Raw genomic sequence first — 22,221 nt, forward strand, 5'->3', positions numbered from 1 at the left:
GCCACTCGATGACATCGTTGCGGTACCGTTTTCAGCAGCCCGACCCGTGAGAGTACCGCATATGTATTGTAATGTACACACAATTTGCGTTGCGGCTACACCCGATTGGCTCGTCCCTTCCTCCTGTCCACAGTCCAGCGACCTCCACTGCAGACACCATCGCGCCAGAAGATTCGAAAGTCGATATTATCAGAAATCTCATTCGCCATGTTCCCAACCAAGCCTTCTCAATCCGCCATGCCCACCGGTTTGTCAACTTTTATCTCTCAATTCACGCCACATGTAACACGATCGGAAGAATCTCGCTGACTTGATCCTGATGTCTTCCATCTTGCTATAATGACAGGCAAACACTATGTAAGGCCTCGATTCTCTCAATGTGAAATACCACGAAGGGAGTTCCTGACATCTATTTTTTCAATTCGAACTTTCTACTCTATCAGATCGGATGGTGGGGGAGCATGGGAGGGCCTAAGCAGAAAGGCATCGTTCAATATGGTGCGCTTCGCTTGTTGTCTTGCTCGCTGATGTGCCGCAGTTGATCATGATGTTCATCTTGTCCCTCTTCCCCTCGTTATCCTTTTGATCCCTGTGGTCCGTGTACTTTCAAACGCGGTCTCTTAGCTATCTCGCCCTACCGTCAAAGTCCCATGAAAAATGTGATCAGCCATTCCCTATTCCAAGGGTATCGACGAATTGTTGTACAGGTGCCTTACTTTGCATTTCCATTTGCTGCTGGTAAGTCTGACTAGCCTATTGGATTCATCAAGAGGTGTCATCTAAGTACTAAGAACAACTCATATGTACACCCTTCTCTTCACAGCCTACGGTTTGATTGCCTGGGCAGACGCAGACAATGTGTACCGAAACACAAAGGCCGGGCATGCGGCCGGTTGCTTTCCTTGAATATGGTTTATGTCCTATAACAAGCTCCGCTACCTCCGCTCCCCTGCATGACTTTTGTACTTGTCCATTGCAACTTCAGATCACTGCGGCCTGCATTTCTCACCAATTCATCGCCTGAGCGAGTTCCTCAACATCTTGTCTTAACATTCTGGACCAATTCATATCACATTCGATATCGCAGCGGAACTCCAAACCGATAAAGACTTCGACAATTCTAAATCTATCATCTGAAGTCATCTAGCGTTTAAAATTACACGTACAGTCATACTACCCATAACAGACAAATATGTCTATATCTTGCCAAGCATTGCCAGGATTCCCCAAACAAAATAAGTGATAGACACCACTGCACTGCCCATATACATCAATTTGACCATGTTTGTACAAAGAAATGTGTATGTATCTCTCATCAAATGTTGCCGGGTGGTAATTTCAGTGGCTTTGGCTTCACTCCAGAGCAGGGTGTAGAATCAGAGTGAATCTGTTCCGACTACAGATCCTTCCTCTAATGGCAGCAAGCCAACCGGGTAACATTCCATTCAATCTTTTGGTGAAACTCAATATTAAGGGTTGGGCGAAAAAGCGACCAACCGGTTGGCAAACTCAATTCAGTCACAGTTCAAAAATTTGGGAATGCTTTTGAGATTGCTCAAAAGCAATATGAAAGCCACTCAAAACTGACAAACATTTTTGTCTGTCTTTTTGTGTCGCAAAAAAATATACCGGTATGAAGTGTTTCTTCACGACTCCAAAGCTGTCGCCATTCAAAAGTCTTACAGGGCTAAGCCATTTGTGCCGCTACAAGCCACACAAATGCTCTGTTCACCTTTTACAGGTCTCTGGTCTCTTCTGTGAAAGGTGCAACAGTCTACCCAAGTACCACCTGGTGTGGATTTTGCTGAGCAATCGGTGGGGGCTGGAGGAGGAAAATCAGAGCCAAAGACTGACTTTGGGACTCTTTGGGTCCCTGGCAGAGCAGCAGACCTTGGCAGACCTGTGAAACCTTTGTGAAACCTTCACACAATTACGGTGGCCAAGGAGCGCCAGTTGCGCTAAAACGCCAAAACAACAAATTGCCCCATTTTTGCCCCGATTGGGGCCCTGTCCAGCCTGTTTGGACTGGTACTCCACGGTATCGGCTACTTGATTAGCCCGGGAGACTCCGCATCTGCTGGGAATTTGTTTTGGTACAAGTGGAAGCTTGCCAAACTACAAACAAGAACAGATGAACAATGTAGCAAGAACATAGGATAAAAGATAAGAACAATAAGAACAATGAAAACAATAAACACGGTATCGTATGGATTTCTTTAACCAGAACTTCAAGTTCTAAAAAATGTTAATTGATGCCTTATAACGCCTTTATGCTTATGTAAGAGTTCATAAAGAAGATTCTCTTGATCATGCAATAAAGGAAACAACAACGGATGAGATTCAAAAAGGGGGTGTTGACAAGAAATTTTGGAGTGGAAGTGGAATAGCCCATCAAGTGAGAGGGCGACAAGAGTCAGGAAGTGACAGCCCAAACAGGCTGGACGGGGCCTCAATTGGGGCCAAATTGGGGCAATTTGACATTTTGTCGTTTTGGCGCATATGGCGCTCCTCGGCCACCGTCCACAATTGATTTTGGCCATCTTCGGCTCTTTTTGAATCACTTCTCAAGGGCGCAAAACCAGTTGGTCGCTTTTTTGCCCAACCCCTATTGGACTCAAAAATTGTACCATATGTGCCAATACAACAGTGCATTTCAAAAAGGTGGTTGTACATGAGCAATTGTCAATTCAGCCTCCCAAGAATTAAACAAAACCTAAGTACAGGTTTGGTGCAGATTTACTTTGCATCACAAAAGATCACAATCAACAGGGATATGGAGAAAAAAGTAGCATTATAACATAAATGAACTATTTTAAGTTTTTAACAAGTTCTTTGCTAGTAGGACACTGAGCAAACAGAGTCTTCTCAGCAGGGTCAAATGTTATACAGCTCTTTTGACAAAAAACACTGCCTGCTTGGTTTTTTATTATTTATGTTTGAAGGCTGTACTAAATATCACTGACCTAGATCCTACAGAAGAGCTGTAGGTGACTCATTCAAGGGTGCAGTGATTGTGAAAGATCACCATTGTTGCTGTCTTTGTATCCAAAATGCACAAGCTTTGGTATGGTTGCAACCAGCAGAAAGGTGGGAGGACACTTATAGGGTGGATTACAATATATAAAGCTTAGTTGACTACAGCTGCTCTATGTATAATCTGGGTCATTAATTTTTAGTGCAACCTTGAAAAAATAAAAAATAAAAAACAAGCAGGGCAGCAGTTTTTTCTTGAAACAGCTGTAACACATCCAAGCTGGATTTTGGATGTTGGATGTCATTAGCTCTCAAATTGGACCCAGTTCCAACAAACCCCAGTTGAACAAGTTGCTTTTTGGCAGTAACCAGCTTGTGGATCAAGTTGACATTTGTTGACAGCTCATAGCCAAAAAGTTAACTGGGACAACCAGGTTTTTTGAACTGGGTCTACTTTGAGAGCCACTATTGTATTGACACAATGAGGAACTCAAACTGTATTATTCAGCTTCAGGTATGGGTAGTTTTTCTCAAGTCAGGATGAGGGTGCACAAACAAATAATGTATCAAGATGTAAGGCACACGCAAAATTCTGTACACCCCATAGTGAGAAATCTTTCCTTGTCTGTTTTTTTGAAACTCCATTTCAAGCTTCCTTCTCATCATCTACTCAATTTTCCACTGCAAAAAAGAAAGATACTCTGGGCTTATTGATACCTTGAGTGGCTCCAAAGATATCTAGAGAAGTTGGTATTTTGATGTCACACCAAATTTCAAACTTCAGACACGGAGCAGTCCAAATTACTGTAAATTTCACCTTTGGGCCCGAAACAACCCTTATGGTTATCTACACATCCAAACAAGATAACAAGAAACCAAGAGTATGAGGTTGTAGAGGGAGTCCAGGCGCACAATCTTCATAATAAATGTGGAAGCAAGTTGAAATTACAAAAAAAAAGTTTTATAAGGCAGCCAGTTTTTGGTGCAAAGCCCCAACAGATCTCACACCAAAAAATTGACTTTAGGTGTAAGTCCCTCTCTGGAGTTGGTGGTTAGGTCCAGACTGGGACTTAGTTAAGTTTGGGCCCAACCTGTATGTAGTACAGCGTTTGTAAGATCTACTGGCAGATTTTTGAAAAGTTGTGTTGTTGCCAGATTTAGGGCCTGTTCGGCTGATTTAGCCAAAAATTGTTACACAAAAACAAAATTTCTATCCGCCCCTGAAAAACTCTTTTTCAGGGGCGGATAGAGAAACTCGTTTTTCGGCTTTTTTAGATTACCAAACAGTCAACCAAAAAGGTCAACGAAAGATCAAAATGATCATCGTTGACCATTGATCACCATTCAACTGTTTGGTCACAACCAAATTCATCAATCCTTTTCTTGACACTTCGCATCACACGATTTAAAACAACATGGAGTGTCGTTCTTACCTTTCCAAAGTCATATCAGACATACAAAGAATATTATTCACAACAAATTGCTCAATGGTATCAATGGAAATCAAAGATATGATTCTCAACATCAGATAATAAAATCAACTTTTTGTATGCTTTCCTATCAGATTTTATTTCTAGATGATTAGAATGAAATAAAATACATTTTGGTCTTCAAGGCATTGGCTGTTGAGATGAAGAGGAATGTTCTAGAGAAGAAGATTGAGAATTAGATCTAATCTTTGGTTTGTTTCGATTTGGATATGTAGGGATTATGAGAGTGGTGGGGTTGGTGGTGAGGTTGTAGATGGTGAGGTGGTGAATTCCTGGTGTTGATCGGTGGATTGAGGTGAAGGGCCAAAAAGTCTTTTTGGCTTGAAAAACAGCCTTGAGGCTGTTTTTCGATTTTGACAGTTTTTGATCAAATACAGTTTTTGTATTTGGGTCAATTGAAATTGCCAAACACCGGCGTTTTTGGAAAAACCCAAAAACAGTTTTTGGCTTTGGTGGGGTTTTTGGCCAAAAACCGTTTTTGGGTCTCAGCCGAACGGGCCCTTAACTTTTGAAGTCAAAAACTCAAAAATTAAGAGCATCTCCAATCGTTGGCGAGTAACTCAATTGTTCTTGTGCTAGATCTGACCAATGGGCAGTAGAGTAAGGGTACTCAAAGCAAAGTATGTAGCGCTACATACTTTTCGCTACATACTTTTTTTGGCGGGGACAAAGAAAAAAAAATATACTTTTGGCCTCGCCTTCCCCGCCAAAAAAAGTATATAGCAAAAAGTATGTACACGTACATACTTACTTTGAGTACCCTTAGTTATCAGTCTCAAAAGGGTCTTTTGGAGTTTTTGACCTCTACATTAAATCTGGCAACAACACTGATCTAAAAATCTGCCGATAGATCTTACAACGGCTGTAAGTTCTTTTACATACATACATACACAAAACTTTCCACATCTCAATCTTTCGGTCTCACTGAATCGCCGATCCACAACTTACAACAGGCCTATTCCGTTCCAGCTGAAGTCCAGGGCTTCTTATACATCTCGCCATGTTGTCGACGCTCCGACGCGGCTTGGATATCCCTAATGGTGCTACGGCTGGTGTCCTTCGGCGTCGGCTGTCTCACCTCCGTGAGGCTCGCTCAGGTCATTCGCATGGGTAAGTCCAGAGAATCTGCCCTCAAAGCATTGCAAGCTCTCCATCATGTTTGTTCCAAAGGCTTGCTTATACCAAGGATCGTGCTGATACCTTTTTGATGCGGCCTCACCACTTAGACCTACTGGAGTAGTCCTGATGAACATGGGCGGGCCACGCACTGTGGACGAGACAGGCGATTTTCTGTCGCGGCTTTTTCACGATGGAGATCTCATTCCTCTACCGTTCCAATCCACATTGGCGCCATTCATTGCCAAAAGAAGGACACCAAAAATAGAAGAACAATATGCCAAGATTGGCGGCGGATCCCCCATCTTGAGATGGACCACGGAGCAAGGCGAAGGGATGTGCAAACTGCTCGACGAACTTTCGCCTCAGACTGCCCCTCACCGCCCTTATGTCGCATTTCGATATGCTCGACCTTTAACTGAGGATTGCCTAGAAACCATGACTCAAGACGGAGTGACTCGGGCCGTTGCCTTTTCTCAATATCCTCAATATAGCTGCTCAACAACAGGTAGCAGTTTGAACGAGCTTTATCGCCAGTTGATCAAAAAATCTGAGAGCGAAAAGCGTAGCATCGAGTGGAGTGTGATAGATCGTTGGCCAACCCATCCTGGTTTAGTAGAGGTGCCATCCAACGCTCTGTCTTTTCTTGTCTTCGCCGGGAATTACTCTTCTAACGACATGTTTATCCAGGCATTTGCGCAGCACATCGAGACATCTCTCGCGACATATGATCCGACTGTACGATCGAACGTCATCTTGTTATTTTCTGCTCATTCCCTCCCCATGTCAGTGGTCAACCGGGGTGATACATATCCATCCGAAGTTGCTGCCACGGTACACGCCGTGATGCACCGTTTGAAGCATAAAAATCCTTATCGGCTGGTCTGGCAAAGTCAGGTAGGTCCATCGGCCTGGCTGGGGCCCCAGACAATAGATGCCATCAAGGGATACGCCAAAAAAGGTGTCAATGATCTGTTACTGGTACCGATTGCATTTACCTCCGACCACATCGAAACTCTTTTTGAATTAGATTTGGAGTATATCGAAGAAGCCAAGGAGGTCAGCTTGCACCATTCATATACCTCCCACGACCGAAATGATGTTCGCTTACACGTGTCTTCACAACCGCCTGCTTCTAGATGGGCATGACTGGCGTCAAGCGTGTGGAATCTTTGAACGCCGATCCAGTGTTTGTCCGAGCAATGGCAGATATAGTGGCTGAGCATCTCAGCCTACCGAGTCATTCACGCACTGGTAGACAACTTGGTCTCCGCTGCCCAGACTGTGTAAATCCTACGTGTTTAAAGGCCAAGACATTCTTCTCGCAGCAATCAATGACCTAGTCACCCACTCCTTGAGCTTTACATTTTTTACTCTGAGATGCTTAATTGTAGTCTGTATCACAAAAGTCTTGGTTAAAGCTTTATACCATACACCCTGACCTTGACCCCTACTGGGAACAACAAGTCTGTTTGAAAACTGAATATGCAAACATCAGCTGAAGCCAGCCTCATCATTTAATGTCCTCATTGCAGGAGTTGAAAGATTGACCATGGTGAAATTTGTGCAATTTGGCTGCACCAATTGTGTTCATTTGTCTGCCAGCTTCCCAGTGAAAAGTTAGCAAATGATTTGTGTCAAAGTTCAATAGCTCAAAATGCAAATGGTGGCACTGGATCTCTCAGTTGTCATCTCAATCAAATTCATAGATTGTTATCCAAGGATGAGCTTGGAGAAGTGGATCCAAATGACATGATAAGATATCATCATTATCAATTTTCTGTGATATTGTTTTGATCAGCTTACATGTTCAGTTATGATGAATCACATTAGGCCACTTTGTCACCTGAATCCTTTGAGAAAGCACTTGTCAAGATGTGCATTCAAGTCAAGTTGCCTTTTCAGTTTGTCATCTCAAAGGCATTTGAAAATCTGTTGTCACTTCTCAACCCAAGATCAAAATCTCTTTTCATAACTCCCACTGCATTGAAAGATGCAATATTTGGATCATTTTGACTTTATCAAGCAATTTCAATCTATCAATCACATCAGCCTCACTTGCGACTGCTGGACCTCACCTAATCACAAATCTATTTTTTGGGGGTGACAACACATTGGATTGATTCAAAATTTAAGTTGAAGAATGCTACCATTTCACTTATTGAAATCAAAGGTCCACACAGTGGTGAAAATCTAACCAAACATCCACTATGTGTCCTCAATCAATTTTTGTTACACTCCAAACTTTACTGCATCACTGCCAACAATGCTTCCAACAATAACACTTTGCAGGCATCTTGCCTTGAAGGTAGTATTCCCCAATTCTCTTGCTCCAAACACCTCAATGGATGTATAGCCCACATAATCAATCTGGGAGTGCAAGCAGGTCTCAAGTACTTTACTAAAAGTCCAAAGCCAAATCATATGAATGTAGCAGAGGAGTTTGCTGATGCTTTTGACCACATCATTTCAACAGAGACTGCATGTCTCCTTCAAAAGATACTTTCCAGATGCAGGCCATGTAATGGACAATTACAGATGCTCTATGAAGGCCAATACACTCATGGAGCAAGTGTGCTTGAAAGTTAAATGGAGATCCTCAACTAACAGTTTTTAGACATATCTCTTGTGTTCCTCAAAGTTTGAAGCAACTCAATCAGTGCCTCTGGAATAGGAGCTAAATCTTCACACACATACCTTCTCAAATATACATTATTTTGATTATCCTCAATCTTCTCAAAAAGAGTCTTTTCAAATCCTTCAGATATGCTGTTCCGTGTTCTCTGTAATGCAAATCATAACCTCTGAAAAACCATCAGCTTGCTTTTAACTTTGGGCTTTCAATCAGTTCTGTGCGAAAAAACTGGCATTCTTCTACTGAGAAGAAAAATCAAGAGTTTGGAATCAAAGCCTCAGTTTAAGTTAAACAAGGATCTTGAGCTCACTGAGAACCAAATACAAACATTTGGTGTCATTTGTCTCATAAGCCTGAAATTTGAAATCAGTTGGGTTTGTTCTGGTCACATCCTCATTCAAATTCTTGAGAGTTGAATGTTTTCAAGAAAGTTGGAACCAGGAATATATGATAGGAGACCAACTCATTTTGTCATTCGTGATTGTTAGAGATGAGGTTTATTAGTTCAGTGATTGTTAATAAGTTGATTACTTGGAAGATGTGAAGATTGTACAGAAGTATATAAAGGATGTGAAGCTCCATATCAACCATCAGCTTCAGAATGAAAACAATCAAAGGTTCAACTTCAATTGATTATTTTCATGAAAGTCTCTTCTTTTTTATTCAGAATTGTTATTGGATGTGGGGCACCCGGAGGGCACCCTGTATGGCTTCTGTGCCCCGCAAACGCCAGGGCATGGCCTGTGCCCTTTCCCTTGCCAAACTTTACACCTGCCTATTTGTTAATATTTTTAAAAGAATACCAACAGAAAAGTATAGGCAAAGCACTTGAGCACAATCCATTTTTAGGGCTAGTTCATTGACAATACTTGCATGAATTTTTATTTTGACCTTTTTTATTTACTAGAGACTTTGCAGGCGTGCCCCCAATAGGCCAATTGCAAATCAACTCGAATATCCGCAGGGTGCAGTCCAAAGCAACATGCATTGATTGGTGAATGCTATCATACAAAATGCACTCAATTGTACTTATACCCTTACACCGAATTTCAACACCTATCTTTGGCCTAGTTTCAGGGGGTTTCTACTGAATTCAAGAATCTCCACTCAGCTTGTATTGTGAATGCACAAGAAATGTTAAGTTGTCATTGTTGAAAATAACCAAAAAAGTAATGTTCATACCTAATGCATATACTGTGTGAACCAGATTACAACCCATGTACTAACAATCTTCAAAAGAGTATGTAAGAAAGTTCACTGTTTGGGACAATGAATCATCCCACATGATTTCTGCATGTAAATTGTCTGCTGAAATTATAGATACTCACAAGGAAAAGAGTTCAGAAGCATAATTATCTGGGTCCAATCATGACTGTTATATCTTCAGGTGATGTAATTGTAATGTAAAAGCTGTATATGGTACGAACTTGCTGATTCAAATTAGTACCATTTTGGTGTTTTGGGTGGACATCTCCATATGTTCCTTATTTATTAGGACCTTGTGAGTTGGAAATCAAGAGTCTACAAAAAAGGGTGTCCTTGGGTTATAATAAGATTGCAACATAGAGATGTAAAATCTCTGATACTGCAAGTCTTGAGTCCAGAGTGATTTCAATATCAGCATACAAGCACAATCAGTTATGTCGGGCTCATAATATTCCTCAAATAAAGCTTTGTGAGTTTTGTCAAGGATCATCAAAATCCTGATTACTAACTCTCAATGAAGTTACCTATAGGCTGTGCTAGACCAACATTTCCTATGATGTATTTGTATAGTGGCTGCATTCACCACATTATTACACCACTGTCAAGTGCATACTTGTGTGTTGCATTGACTAAAGCATGTAGGTGATTTTTGAGTGTTTCTGTGATGAAGGAATTGGTCCCAGCCTCAATTCTGATTGAACTCAGATTTAACTCACTGTTAACACCAGGGTGAATCATCTTGGCTTATCAAAGGTTCAATTGATTGAGGGTTGAAGTCAAGCAAAAGTTGATCAATTTTGGACCACAATCAAAAATGAAACTGCAGATTAATCAAACTGAAACTGTAATTAAATATCACTTGATCAAAAGATACAAATCACAATCACACATACCAGTACAAGTTTCAACATCAACCATCCACATTCTCAACTCCAAGACCACTTCAACAATGAATATTCAAATCAAGAATTTCAACTACAATCAATAAAAGAACTGTCAACTCACTTGAAAGAACTCATGATGGATTATGTCAAGAAAGATTGATAGAATCTAGTTCCATTGAAAGAAGGTAAACTAATCCATCTTTTAATCAATCAAAAATCAATCATCTCAATCTGATTTGATCATTTTGATAGTATCTGAATCAGATCACACTGCGCCAAATTGCAAATTTACTGTAGAGTTTAGAAGTAGACATAGAAAATTATAGAGAAGCTGGCAAGGGTCAGAAAAATATGAAAAAATAATGGGAGGGCCCTTTGATGCATTCCGATTGTCTGGCATATTTTTTCATATTTTTAAAACCACAATGCATAGAACACTACACAAAATATAATATCTTCTGGGCAGAAAATATAAAAACCAAAAAACAGTGATATTGAGCAGTCTTGGAGAGAGACAAAAATACACAAAAATATTCATATTGTTCCTATGGCTGAGACCTTGGATTTGAGTATCTTTTTGTATTTTTGGTGTACAAATTGTTGATTTTACTAACAAAAAACCTCCAAGTTTCTCAGATTACAACCTGTAACACGGATTGGAATTTGGCCAAGGGGTGACAAGGGGATATCTGGGATTCCATATCCCTCATATCTTTTGCAATTCTGGGTCAAAACACTTGATAGTTAGTTGATTAGGAAGCCATGAAATGCATTTGAATGTTATGTTAATGCATCAAATCTGTAGCTCGGCTACAAAAAAACCTATCTGTCTTTGAAACAATTTCCTACATAGCCACATAGATATTCTTTGGGATTAGATGCAGGTTTTTTGTCTCAATGAAAGATACAGTCACAGAGTTCGGCTTTCCAATGAACAAAAAATCAAGTGGTTTGACCAAGAATGGACAAAGATATAAGGGATTGTTGAATTCAAATTATGCCCTCCAATATCTGTTACAGGTTGTGATCTAACAATCCTGGAGGTTTTTTGTTAGTACAATCATCCATGTCTCATCATCTCCAACCTTGAGATGGAGGAAGAGATAGAAAAGCTAAGCTTTTCTAACTTAGGGAATGGGTCCAATACGCTAGGTATTGATGCTGGGCGCAAGACTTGCTCCTGAAGAACAGGAGTGAGGCTTGCTCAGCTGTGGGTGTAAAAACGCCTAGCGTTTGATGCATCTCTGTCAGGCGCCTGTGAAGGAACCTTACGAGAATATGCTACAATCTCAGTAGATTGGGGAAGGAGATCCTTAGAGCCCAAATCAGGGATCGAGGTTCGGAGAGCCAAGACTCTGCTGAAGGGTCTCCAACCCCAATCTCGAAGTACTGAGATCCCGACATATAAAAAACACCCACACAATATTTTACTACTAGTTGCAAAAGTAAACAATACAAATAATAGAACAAGTTTAAAGGAGGTCAAGGAGCTATGTTTATAACCTCAAAGGAAAATCCCGACGCAATTTCTGCGCAAGACTAAAAGTCTGCTGCGCTGTCTTCTTATTTTAGCGACGCACATACAGCAGGTAACACGATGATTTCCATCTCCCCGATCTTTTCAACGCACGCAACAACATACCCATGTGAGCTTTGAGGGAGGCCCCTCCTATTCGCAAGCTATGACCAGACCAAGTCACTCCGTTCTCCGGCTTGTACCTATTCATAAAATCGATCACACTCTCCCTTGTCAATGGGCCACCGTAATCGGCGCAAGGAAATAGCGGCGCGTTTGAATCACCTCGAACGTTATTCAAGATATCTTTGATCGCTCGTAACGGGTCCAGACGGTTAGGTTGACGTGACAAATGTAAAAACTGCGATTCGCCAGGAGCGGCAGTTTTTGCAAGGCGAATACGTATTGTAGCATGAGAAAAATCATCATTGAAGACAATGTCCTTCCTTCAAATGAACACGAGGGGGTGATCGTGGTTAAAAGTTAGTTCACCCAGCCGAGCCAAGCCCCAAAATCCGACCAACAACAGTCCTTTCATAACCAAACCAGAAGCCGTTTTGCTACTGAGTTTGGATACCAGCATGTTCAAATCCATCAAAGAAAGTCCTGCTCTGCAACTTTGGCGCCTAACTTCAGTCTTGCTAGCGGCCTTTAATAACAACCGTATTCTGTCTTTGTCCACGATGGGAAAGTCCATGTCGTGCAAAGTATGCCACATCCGTAACCCCGTTAAATAACGTTTGATGGTATTACTCAAAACTGTGTCGTCTGTCTCATTACATCTGCACCATGAAATGAAGCGGTATACTGATGCTCTTGTCGCCGGGAAAGCTTGACCGTCGAAGTCCTTCATCGCTTTGAAGTAACGGTTGACGGCAGCTGCGTAGTGGCGCTTTGTCGAAGGTGCCCAACCATGGTTTAAGATGAACATACTAGCGTTGTCTAGATGGGGAAAAACATCTGGACTCGATTGACAGAGAACCAGTTCCGCGTGCATGAAGAAAGTGGTGAATTAGACTCCGGAAGCAGAAGGTTTTGTTTTTGGGGATACTTGTTTAATGAGAGGGACGAGATCAGGTGGCATGTTGATTCTAATCATATGGTTTGCCGCTTTTGTAGTGTCTAAGCCACGCGATAGTTTATCCGCGTCATTGTCGTTTGATATTACCCTGACCAGCTGTAGGTCACAGTCGTTACCTATCAGCAGTTCCTGAACGCGTTTCCACTCATTATTAACCCAAAAGTCTTGATTTGTGGTTACATGCCGCGCCCTCCATGGTAGTGTTGTCAGTGAGACAAGAGAAGCAGTTGCCTGCCACGTCCGACGTGGCTATTAACATTAATAAACCTAGACGTACTGCCACAGTCTCAGCCCAGGCTATCGTACGTCTGGGTGAGTCATGTGGATCGGCCCAACCAGGAATCCATTTGAATTGGGCCCAGCTTTGTCCAATGATGATGCCGATTCCGAAACTGGATGACGCATCCCCTACCCAACCGACGTTCTTCACCTTGTGATCTGGTACTAATCTGCTTGGTTTTAGATTGTCTAGACAGGCTTTCCAAAAGAGCATATCTTCCTTCACCATAGGCGGCATTTTTCGAAAACCTGGGGTCCTCCACGTCGCTACCCACTTGAAGTTCTCAGCGAGGTAAGCTTTCAATTGTGGTAAGATTAAAGTCAAGTGACCCAACTTCCCGTTGAATTTTTCAACATCTTGCCTTCTAAACAAAGTCTTCGACAAGAAGGCCACTAGATCTAGTTTCCGTTTCTGTAATTTTTTCTCTGGTAATGTTACCGTCTTCAACCTAGTGTTCCACAAAAAGCCAATAAATTTTTGTTTGTCGCTAAATTCGGAATATTTTGTTGCGTTCGTTTTCACTCCCATCTCCTCACTTGCTCTTACAATTTCTAACATTGAAAGAGGGTCTGATTTGTCTTTAATCGTAAGATTATTGTTGACCTATTGAAACACTTCCACCAAATTGAACTTCACCTTCATCAAATTTTTCCATCCGTCTGCAGGACCACCAAAGGAGCCGCATCCAGCTATGCCACCAAAGGCAATCCTCAAGTTGATATAAATCAAACCCTTCAAGTCTCTAATCGCTAAATAGGGCCACTGCGATGGATGAGGAGGTATTTGGCAATATGCGCCTTCCCAGTCAAACAGACCAATCTGAACATTCTTGTTGAGAGTTTTGAAAAATTTTGCTACAAACTTGAAATCATCCCAAGTCGTGGCAAAGTCCATCTTGTCCACAAACGAATTAACTGAGGGGATATTGTTGTCGAATTTAGGGAAAGACATGTTGTTTATGGGGCGGAAAGTACTGTCGCCATTCTCTACAGCTCCTAAAGGACTTGTACGAAAAAATCCTAACCTATCATACACTTCTTGTTTGGTAAATGGACCATACATCCTATTCGCTTTAACCTCTTTCTCAATACTCTTCTCAATTTTTTCTCTCGCATCCAAGGCTGATTTATGATTTGGCGGTGAAAACCATTTACACCCTTGTATTGTGTGTTTCGGGATCCCTTGGTGAAAACCATCTATGAAGCTGTCTAACAAATATAGATAATCTGTCAATAACCCATATCTTTCTAATTCTCTTTCCCACACTTTCACATTCATTTCACACCTCACTCTAGAAGGCCAAATGTTTGATTTATTGTAAATAAGCGGAAGAGTCTTAATTTCACTTTCTAGTTGTGGTTTCATAGGTACACTAATACAAACAATATTTCAAATATAATACAAATCATTCAGAACAACATTCTATATTGGTTATTAACCAACTACGACAAAAATTTGACTCGGGGTCTCATCACAAGCTGCTCACATCTTATCTTTTGAAGACGATTGTTTCCCGTCTGCCTTATCAGCCTTTCCTTTTTCATAGTTTTCATCGTAGTTATTTCCTTTATAATTCGGATTGGGATTCGCCTTCCCCTTTCCTTTTTCGGATTTTAAATAAGGAGATGGCGATCTTCTATTATTCTTTACATAGTCAGACTTGAAGTTATTTCTGAAATTATTTTTGTTACTGTTTCTCTGATAACTTGGTACCTTCAAGTAACTGTTATCTTCTTCAACTTCTACATCTAAGTCAGTTGAATTGTGGTTCTTTCCTACCGGGTAGCAATTCCCTGTAATCGGGCTAAACCTTTCTCTTTCATGACCCTTTGCGTAAGCTATAACAAATATTCAATTGTTCAACTTCAAATTTTTCTAAGGATTATTGTTTGGTAAATATAACTGCTTACGGTTATCATACTTCATTATTCTGCCATCATGCAAAAGATTTGTCCTCGCCAAAGCATCTTCTAGGAACTCAACTCTCTTGACTGAAGGATCGCCTGGTGCACCATTAACCTGATTGCAGGTCACATCTGTCCTTACGGCAATGTTGTATCTGAAAGCCGTAACCCATCCATGGCGTACGCTCAGTTGTTGTACGTAATTGAAGTGTTCTTCTAAACTACACATTCAATTGCAAACCGAATTATATTAGTTCCAACTCATAAATCCACATTTAAGAATTTTGTACTCTTTTGCAAACAATCTATGTTTGTAGTGGTCTCTCACATATCTGACCATCAATTGCCTCGCTCTTGTCCATTCTGCAAAGGACAAATACCACTTGTTTCTAGGAATCTGGCCAGGGATCTTGTCTTTTTTCTTCGACGTGTTATTGCTAGCTACCAACTTATCCAACTCAATCCACTCTTCATTGAAAATTGTCAAAGGTAAGTGGTAGTCCATCTTCTTTAGATGCCCATCCCAAAAATCATTAAACACCTTCAAGCCAGATCTAGAAGTCTCGCCTTTCTTGTAATTTTTAAGCGGGTTTTCTTCGATATGCTTTTCAGCTTTTAGGTTTTTATCTGGTTCCATCACATTTAAAATTCTACTTAACAGTACGTCATCTCCAGCTGCTAAGGCTGCTTTAGCTTGTTCTATCAAAAAACCTAGCAATTCAATGACACAACATCAGTCAAAACTATCCGATGTAAATATAGAAATTTCATTGTATGGTATGAGATTTGATGTGTGATTATCTGTATCTTCTTTCAACGAACAGTACTCAATCGTCGCATTTATAAATTAGCTTGACGATTGATGTTAACAGACTCGTCGTGGATCTGACCACTTGACGAAAGAGTCTTGAAAACCATTGTGGATAAGACCACTTGATGGATAGTATTGTAAAACCATCGTGGACAATACCACTTGATGGAATAGTCGTGAATTCACACTTGACTATTAGACAACTGAGTCGTGCATTATACACTTGACTCAAGCTCAGAGTAGGATAATAGTTATAGAAAGGAGGTGTGAATCAATAATAACTAACTTGACTTATCGGTACCTTTTGACCTTTTTCCTTTATCTATCTCCATTAAAGCCTCTTCATCACCTTCTGAATCGTCCGAAGACAAAACGACGTCTTTATTCATCTCAGTCGATATGATTACATCATCTTGATCCATTTCAACCATTGATTCTTTTATATTCTTTGATCTTCTTTCTTCTTCTTCATCTTCCCTAGCAATTCTTTGTTCTTCTTCTAAAGTTGTTTCTATTTTGAAATCTTGTAAATAATTGTCCGAATTTGGAGGAGTAGGTTCTGGAGAGAATTCCGGGCCTAGTCCTAGATTCCGTCTGCTTGACCTCATGCTCAAAAAGGAGATTTGATGACTGACAAGCTATCTTCAGGATGATCGTAGGATTTCGATGTGGAAAGGTGAAGTGAGTGGAAGAGGAAAAAGACGTGAGAGAGGGACAACTCTCTAGTGTGGAATGAGGAGGAGCGAAAGAGAGTCCTTGAACTCGTGAGTTCATTCAGGGCACAACGGCCTGTCCTACCACTCACATCATCTTCTGCTCACAGGACATCTCGAAGAGAACTCGTGACATGGACAGGGGACATTCCTTGTGCCAACGTCACATCCCTTCAAACAATTCTCACACTAAAAATACAAAAAAATACTCAAATCCAAGGTCACAGCCATAGGAACAATATGCATATTTTTGTGTATTTTTGTCTCTCTACAAGACTGCTCAATATCACTGTTTGTTGGTTTTTGTATTTTCTGCCCAGAAGATATTATATTTTGTGTAGTGTTCTATGCATTGTGGTTTTGAAAATATGAAAAAATATGCCAGACAATTGGAATGCATCAAAGGGCCCTCCCATTATTTTTGCATATTTTTCTGAACCTTGCCAGCTTCTCTATAATTTTCTATGTCTACTCAATTTACCGTGGAGTCTAGAAAATTGAGTAGACATATAAAATTATAGAGAAGCTGGCAAGGGTCAGAAGTATATGGAAACATAATGGTAGGGCCCTTTGATGCATTCCGATTGTCTGTCATATTTTTTCATATTTTTATAGGCCGTTGCTATTTGCAGCCCACATGAAATCCATGTAGGCGCTGTCCAAATTACGCCTACACTGTTGTTTTCCGCCAAAAAGCGCCTACATTTATGATGTAGGTGCTTTTTACTTTTTCAAATGATGCCTACATGCTGAAAAACCAATGTAGGCGTCATTTGTGTATGCCTACATTTTGCTGCCAAAACAGCACCTACATGAAGGTTTCCCATGAAAAGGCACCTACATTTATGATGTAGGCGCTTTTTCCTTTTTCAAATGATGCCTACAGGCTGAAAACCAATGTAGGCGTCATTTGTGTATGCCTACATTTTAAAAATAAAATGTAGGTGCTATTTTCAAGCGCCTACATTCTAAAAATAGAATGTAGGCACTTTTTTTGAGCACCTACATTGTTTTTTCCATGTAGGCACTTAAGTTAGTTATAAGGGTCTTATACACATGTGAATACAAATCTATAAGGGTGCTGGTATTAATATATAGGGGTGTTGGTATTAAATTATAAGGGTGGTGAGATTAATTATAAGGGTGTTGGTATTAAGTGATAAGGGCATTAAATGTAAGAGTGCGCATTTGATTATGAAATTATAAGGGTCTTATAATTAATTATAAGAGTGTTGGAATTAAATCATAAGGGTGTTGGTATTAAAATATAAGGGTGTTGGAATTAAATTATAAGGGTGTTGGTATTACAATATGTAGGTGCACAAAAATTACGCCCACAGTCAAAAAAAAGATGTAGGCGCATCTTCGTGATGCCTACACAATGTAGGCGCTTCAAATTTACGCCTACATTTTATTTTTAGAATGTATGTGTACACAAATGACACCTACATTGGTTTTTCAGCCTTTAGGCATCATTTGAAAAAGGAAAAAGCGCCTACATCATAAATGCAGGTGCCTTTTCATGGGAAACCTTCATGTAGGCGCTGTTTTGGCAGCGCCTACGTGGATTTCGTGTGGGCTGCAAATAGCAAGGGCCTTTTCATAACCACAATGCATATAACACTACACAAAATATAATATCTTCTGGGCAAAAAATACAAAAACCAGCACACAAAGATATTGAGCAGTCTGGGAGAGAGACAGAAATACACAAAAATATGCATATTGTTCCTATGGTTGAGAGTTTTGATTTGCATATTTTTTGTATTTTTAGTATGAAAATTGTTGATTGTACTAACAAACAACCTCCAAGATTCATTTGAATTCTACAATCCCTCATATCTTTTGCAATTCTGGATCAAAACACTTGATAATTAGTTCATTAAGAAGCCATGGAAAGCATTCGACTGTTATGTTAATGCATCAAATCTGTAGCTCCACTACAAAAAAAGTTTTTTGTCTTTGACGCAATTTCCTATATAGCCACATAGATATTCTTTGAACTTAGACACATATTTTCCATCTCAATGAAAGATATAGTCACAGAGTTTGGCTTTCCAATGAACTAAAAATCAAGTGGTTTGACCAAGACTTGACCAAGATATAAGGGATTGTTGAATTCAAATTATGCCCTCCAATATCTGTTACAGGTCATAATCTGACAATCCTGGAGGTTTTTTATTAGTACAATCAACAATTTTCACACTGAAAATACAAAAAATACGCAAATCAAAGCTCTCAACCATAGGAACAATATGCATATTTTTGTGTATTTTTGTCTCTCTCCCAGACTGCTCAATATCTTTGTGGGTTGGTTTGTATATTTTCTGCCCAGAAGATATTGTATTTTGTGTAGTGTTATATGCATTGTGGTTATAAAACAAGAAAAAATATGACAGACAACCGGAACACATCGAAGGGCCCTTCTATTTTTTTCATATTTTTCTGACCCTTGCCAGCTTCTCTATAATTTTCTATGTCAACTCGATTTTTAAACTCCACACAGTAAATTTGCAATTTGGTGTAGTGTCAGGGTGTGTTCACTTAAGGAATTTGTGACCAGAAATCACATTCTGTAAATTTTTTAATGCAAAAATGAAACATGCACCACCAAACAGACACTTTAAATTTTGCAGGATGTGATTTCTCACCAGAAATTGCTTAAGTGAACGGGCCCTCAGTCTCAACACAAAAATTGAAATCAATCAAGAGGCTCCCATGAGTCGTGACTAGATTTCAATACTGTCCAATTGCCTAGATATTCCTTCCGGTTGTGGCGTGTTCTGCAGTTGAGGATGGCTGAGACTTCCCATTCTTCATTGTTGCCTATTTCTATAGGTGGTTGTGCTGCCTGATTCCTGTAATAAATTGTGTCGGGATTGTGCTTTTGTAATACTGAAACGTGAAAAACTTTGTGAACACCTTTCATGGACAACAGTAGATTTAATTTGTAAGTGGACTTAGGAAACTTTTTCATAATGTTTAATGGGCCCAGCCAGCGGTGTCCCAGTTTGGGACTTGGCCTTGTTGTCAATATGTTCTTTGAGTCTAGCCATACTTTGTCCCCTATTTTCCAATCTGGGGTTTGGCTTAGGTTTTTGCACTACACAAAATGTAATCTTTACCAGGCGGTAAAGAAAACTACTGACATAGAAAAATCCTGAGGCAACAGGAAGAGGGCTAAAAATCTGAAAAATATGCACCTTGTTCTTAGATGTTGGGGTGTCATGATGAGTATTTTTTTGTATTTTACACACAGATATTGGTTCATGTACTAACAATAAAGGCTGAAAATCATCAATAACCCACTTGTAACAATACCTGAAATTTGGCCCATGATTTAGAAGACAGGATTTCGAAATCTTCAAACATCAATACCTTTTGCAGTTCTGAATCAAATCACTCGATTTTCAGTTCATCAAAAAGGTGAGTATTTCCTCTACATTTATCATTCAGACATCACATCTGTAGCCGGTCTGCAAAAGATTCTACAGAGCTATTTATCAAGAACTGTTTGAACATATGTAGAGCGTTTACATGACTAGATAACACCTTACTACCTTTATGAAGTGTAAATGAGAATGGTTCAGCTTTTGAATGAACCAGAAATGGAGTTATTTGGAGCAGAACTTCAAAAGTTATCCAAGTTTTTAGACCACAAAATATTGTCTTCATAATCATGACCCAAATTTCAGGTATTGTTACAGGTGGGTTGTTGATGATTTTCAGCCTTTATTGTTAGTACATTAACTAATATTCGTGTGTAAAATACAAAAAAATACTCATCATGACACCCCAACATCTAGGAACACGGTGCATATTTTTTCAGATTTTTAGCTCTCTTCCCGTTGCCTCAGGATTTTTCTACATCCGTAGTTTTCTTTACCGCCCGGTAAAGATTACATTTTGTGTAGTGTTGGCAAATTGGTGTTTCATAGTGTCCTGAGATAGTTCTAAACATGTGGTTAGTTCCTTTGTACATCTTCCAATAAACTTAGCCGTTCCTCCACAATTGGGATGCATTGTTCACTTGGTGGTATTTAGTTGAATGAAGGGTTGAACCCGTAGTTGGCCTTGAAGGGTGACACTCCAGTGGATTCATGGTTGCAGTCACAGGGGCCAAAATAGATACTCACATACATGTGAGCGTTGTAGACTTTTTGGAATTCTCCAAAAAAGATTCATTTTCTTTCAGATTGATTCAATTCACAATCTTGTTTGTGTTCAGGTGATCATCCTGTGGTTCTCATATTTTACTTGACATTTATTGAGAAGGCTCATTTCCATCTTGGATGAGCAATAACTGATTCCCGATGAGTACTCAGGATCAGCTCATGAGGCACTGAATACTCAGCAATTTGTTCAAAATGAAGATGAGCACATGAACTATACCTTCCTGAGGCTTCATTTTTCAGTGAAGAAGCCTGCCCAGGGGCGTCCCATTTGAGCTGCTCAGCAAATACTCAGTAGCATCCCCTGACTGGATCACTGATGGGCTGGACTTTTCTCAGACTTCCTTGCTGAGGAATGAAGCCTGATAAAAGCGTCATCCCATCTGCTCATTGCTCAGCTAATCCTCAGTGATATCCCCGGATAAAGTTTTTCACACTGAGGGGCTGAGATCAACTGAGCAGCCCCTCAGCCAATACTCAGTGACATCCTTTGGATCCTTCTGATCCGGCCAGGAATGCCCCTGAGGACTAGCTGAGCAGGCCCTCATCCAATGAGCAGTGAAATCCTCCGGATCCTCCTGATCTCAGGGATGCCCCTGAGGAATAACTGAGCAGCCCCTCATCCAATGAGCAGTGAAATCCTCCGGATCCTCCTGATCTCAGGGATGCCCCTGAGGAATAACTGAGCAGCTCAGTTGAACGAGCAGACGGGCCTCAGGCTTCATTCCGGAGCCATCAAGCTTGAGGCAAGCTTGGCGCTCTGTGATCCATCTGGGGGATACTTCAGAGACTTAGCTAAGGGAATACTCAGTTCAGCTCAGCCCCTAAGCTATACATTGGTGGCATCCCTTGGAGCTTACTGAACCAGGGAATGCCGCTCAGGATCAGCCCTTCCTCAGACTTCTTTGCTCAGGAATAAATGCTGAGGAAGGCTTAGTTTGTCTGCTCAGTTCCTGATGATCACGTAATCAGCTGACAAACAGAAAGAAAAGGGAAACAAATTGGAAACAAGTGGGAAACAAATGGGAACAAAACAGGAACATTTCAACACTCACATAGTTGTGAGCATCAATTTTTGCCCCTGTGAGTTGTTATAAGCAAACTCAGCAGTTGGAAGTAATGATCCCAATTTTCCTGTCTGTAAGTGATAAAGTGTTGGAGGTATGTTTCTATGGCTTTATTGACAATTTCAGATTGTCCATCAGTACGTGGGTGGTAGGCGGTTGAGGGATGTAATCTTATTCCCAGCCGTTTGTCAAACTCCTTTGTTGTCCGTGAGATAAATATACTTCCTCAGTCAGACACAATACTTTTTGGTGTTCCATGTAACTTCCAAACATTCTTCATCATCAGGTCAGCAAGATCTTCAGCTGTCATGTTTTTTTGACATGGAATGAAGTGACTCATCTTAGTAAGTCTGTCCACTACTGTCAGAATGCT

The 22,221-nt window shown here is 40.4% G+C and overlaps 2 protein-coding genes across 2 annotated transcripts; both read left to right on the plus strand.

The window, feature by feature from the left end:
- Nucleotides 1-207: 207 nt before the first annotated feature.
- MELLADRAFT_89723 (uncharacterized protein) lies at nt 208-906 on the plus strand (the record flags this gene model as incomplete). Its single annotated transcript, XM_007412646.1, has 5 exons — nt 208-247; nt 347-357; nt 444-498; nt 625-738; nt 824-906. The coding sequence occupies 5 exons, from the start codon at nt 208-210 to the stop codon at nt 904-906; spliced, it is 303 nt and encodes a 100-aa protein (XP_007412708.1).
- Nucleotides 907-5,356: 4,450 nt separating this feature from the next.
- On the plus strand, nt 5,357-7,100 carry MELLADRAFT_49320 (uncharacterized protein; the record flags this gene model as incomplete). The annotated part of the gene is made up of 4 exons (XM_007412647.1): nt 5,357-5,573; nt 5,690-6,200; nt 6,270-6,638; nt 6,719-7,100. 4 exons carry the CDS (start codon nt 5,464-5,466, stop codon nt 6,920-6,922), a joined length of 1,194 nt encoding a protein of 397 aa, XP_007412709.1.
- Nucleotides 7,101-22,221: the final 15,121 nt, after the last annotated feature.

Source organism: Melampsora larici-populina, assembly GCF_000204055.1.
Source record: "Melampsora larici-populina 98AG31 unplaced genomic scaffold MELLAscaffold_32, whole genome shotgun sequence".
Lineage (NCBI taxonomy): Eukaryota > Fungi > Basidiomycota > Pucciniomycetes > Pucciniales > Melampsoraceae > Melampsora > Melampsora laricis-populina.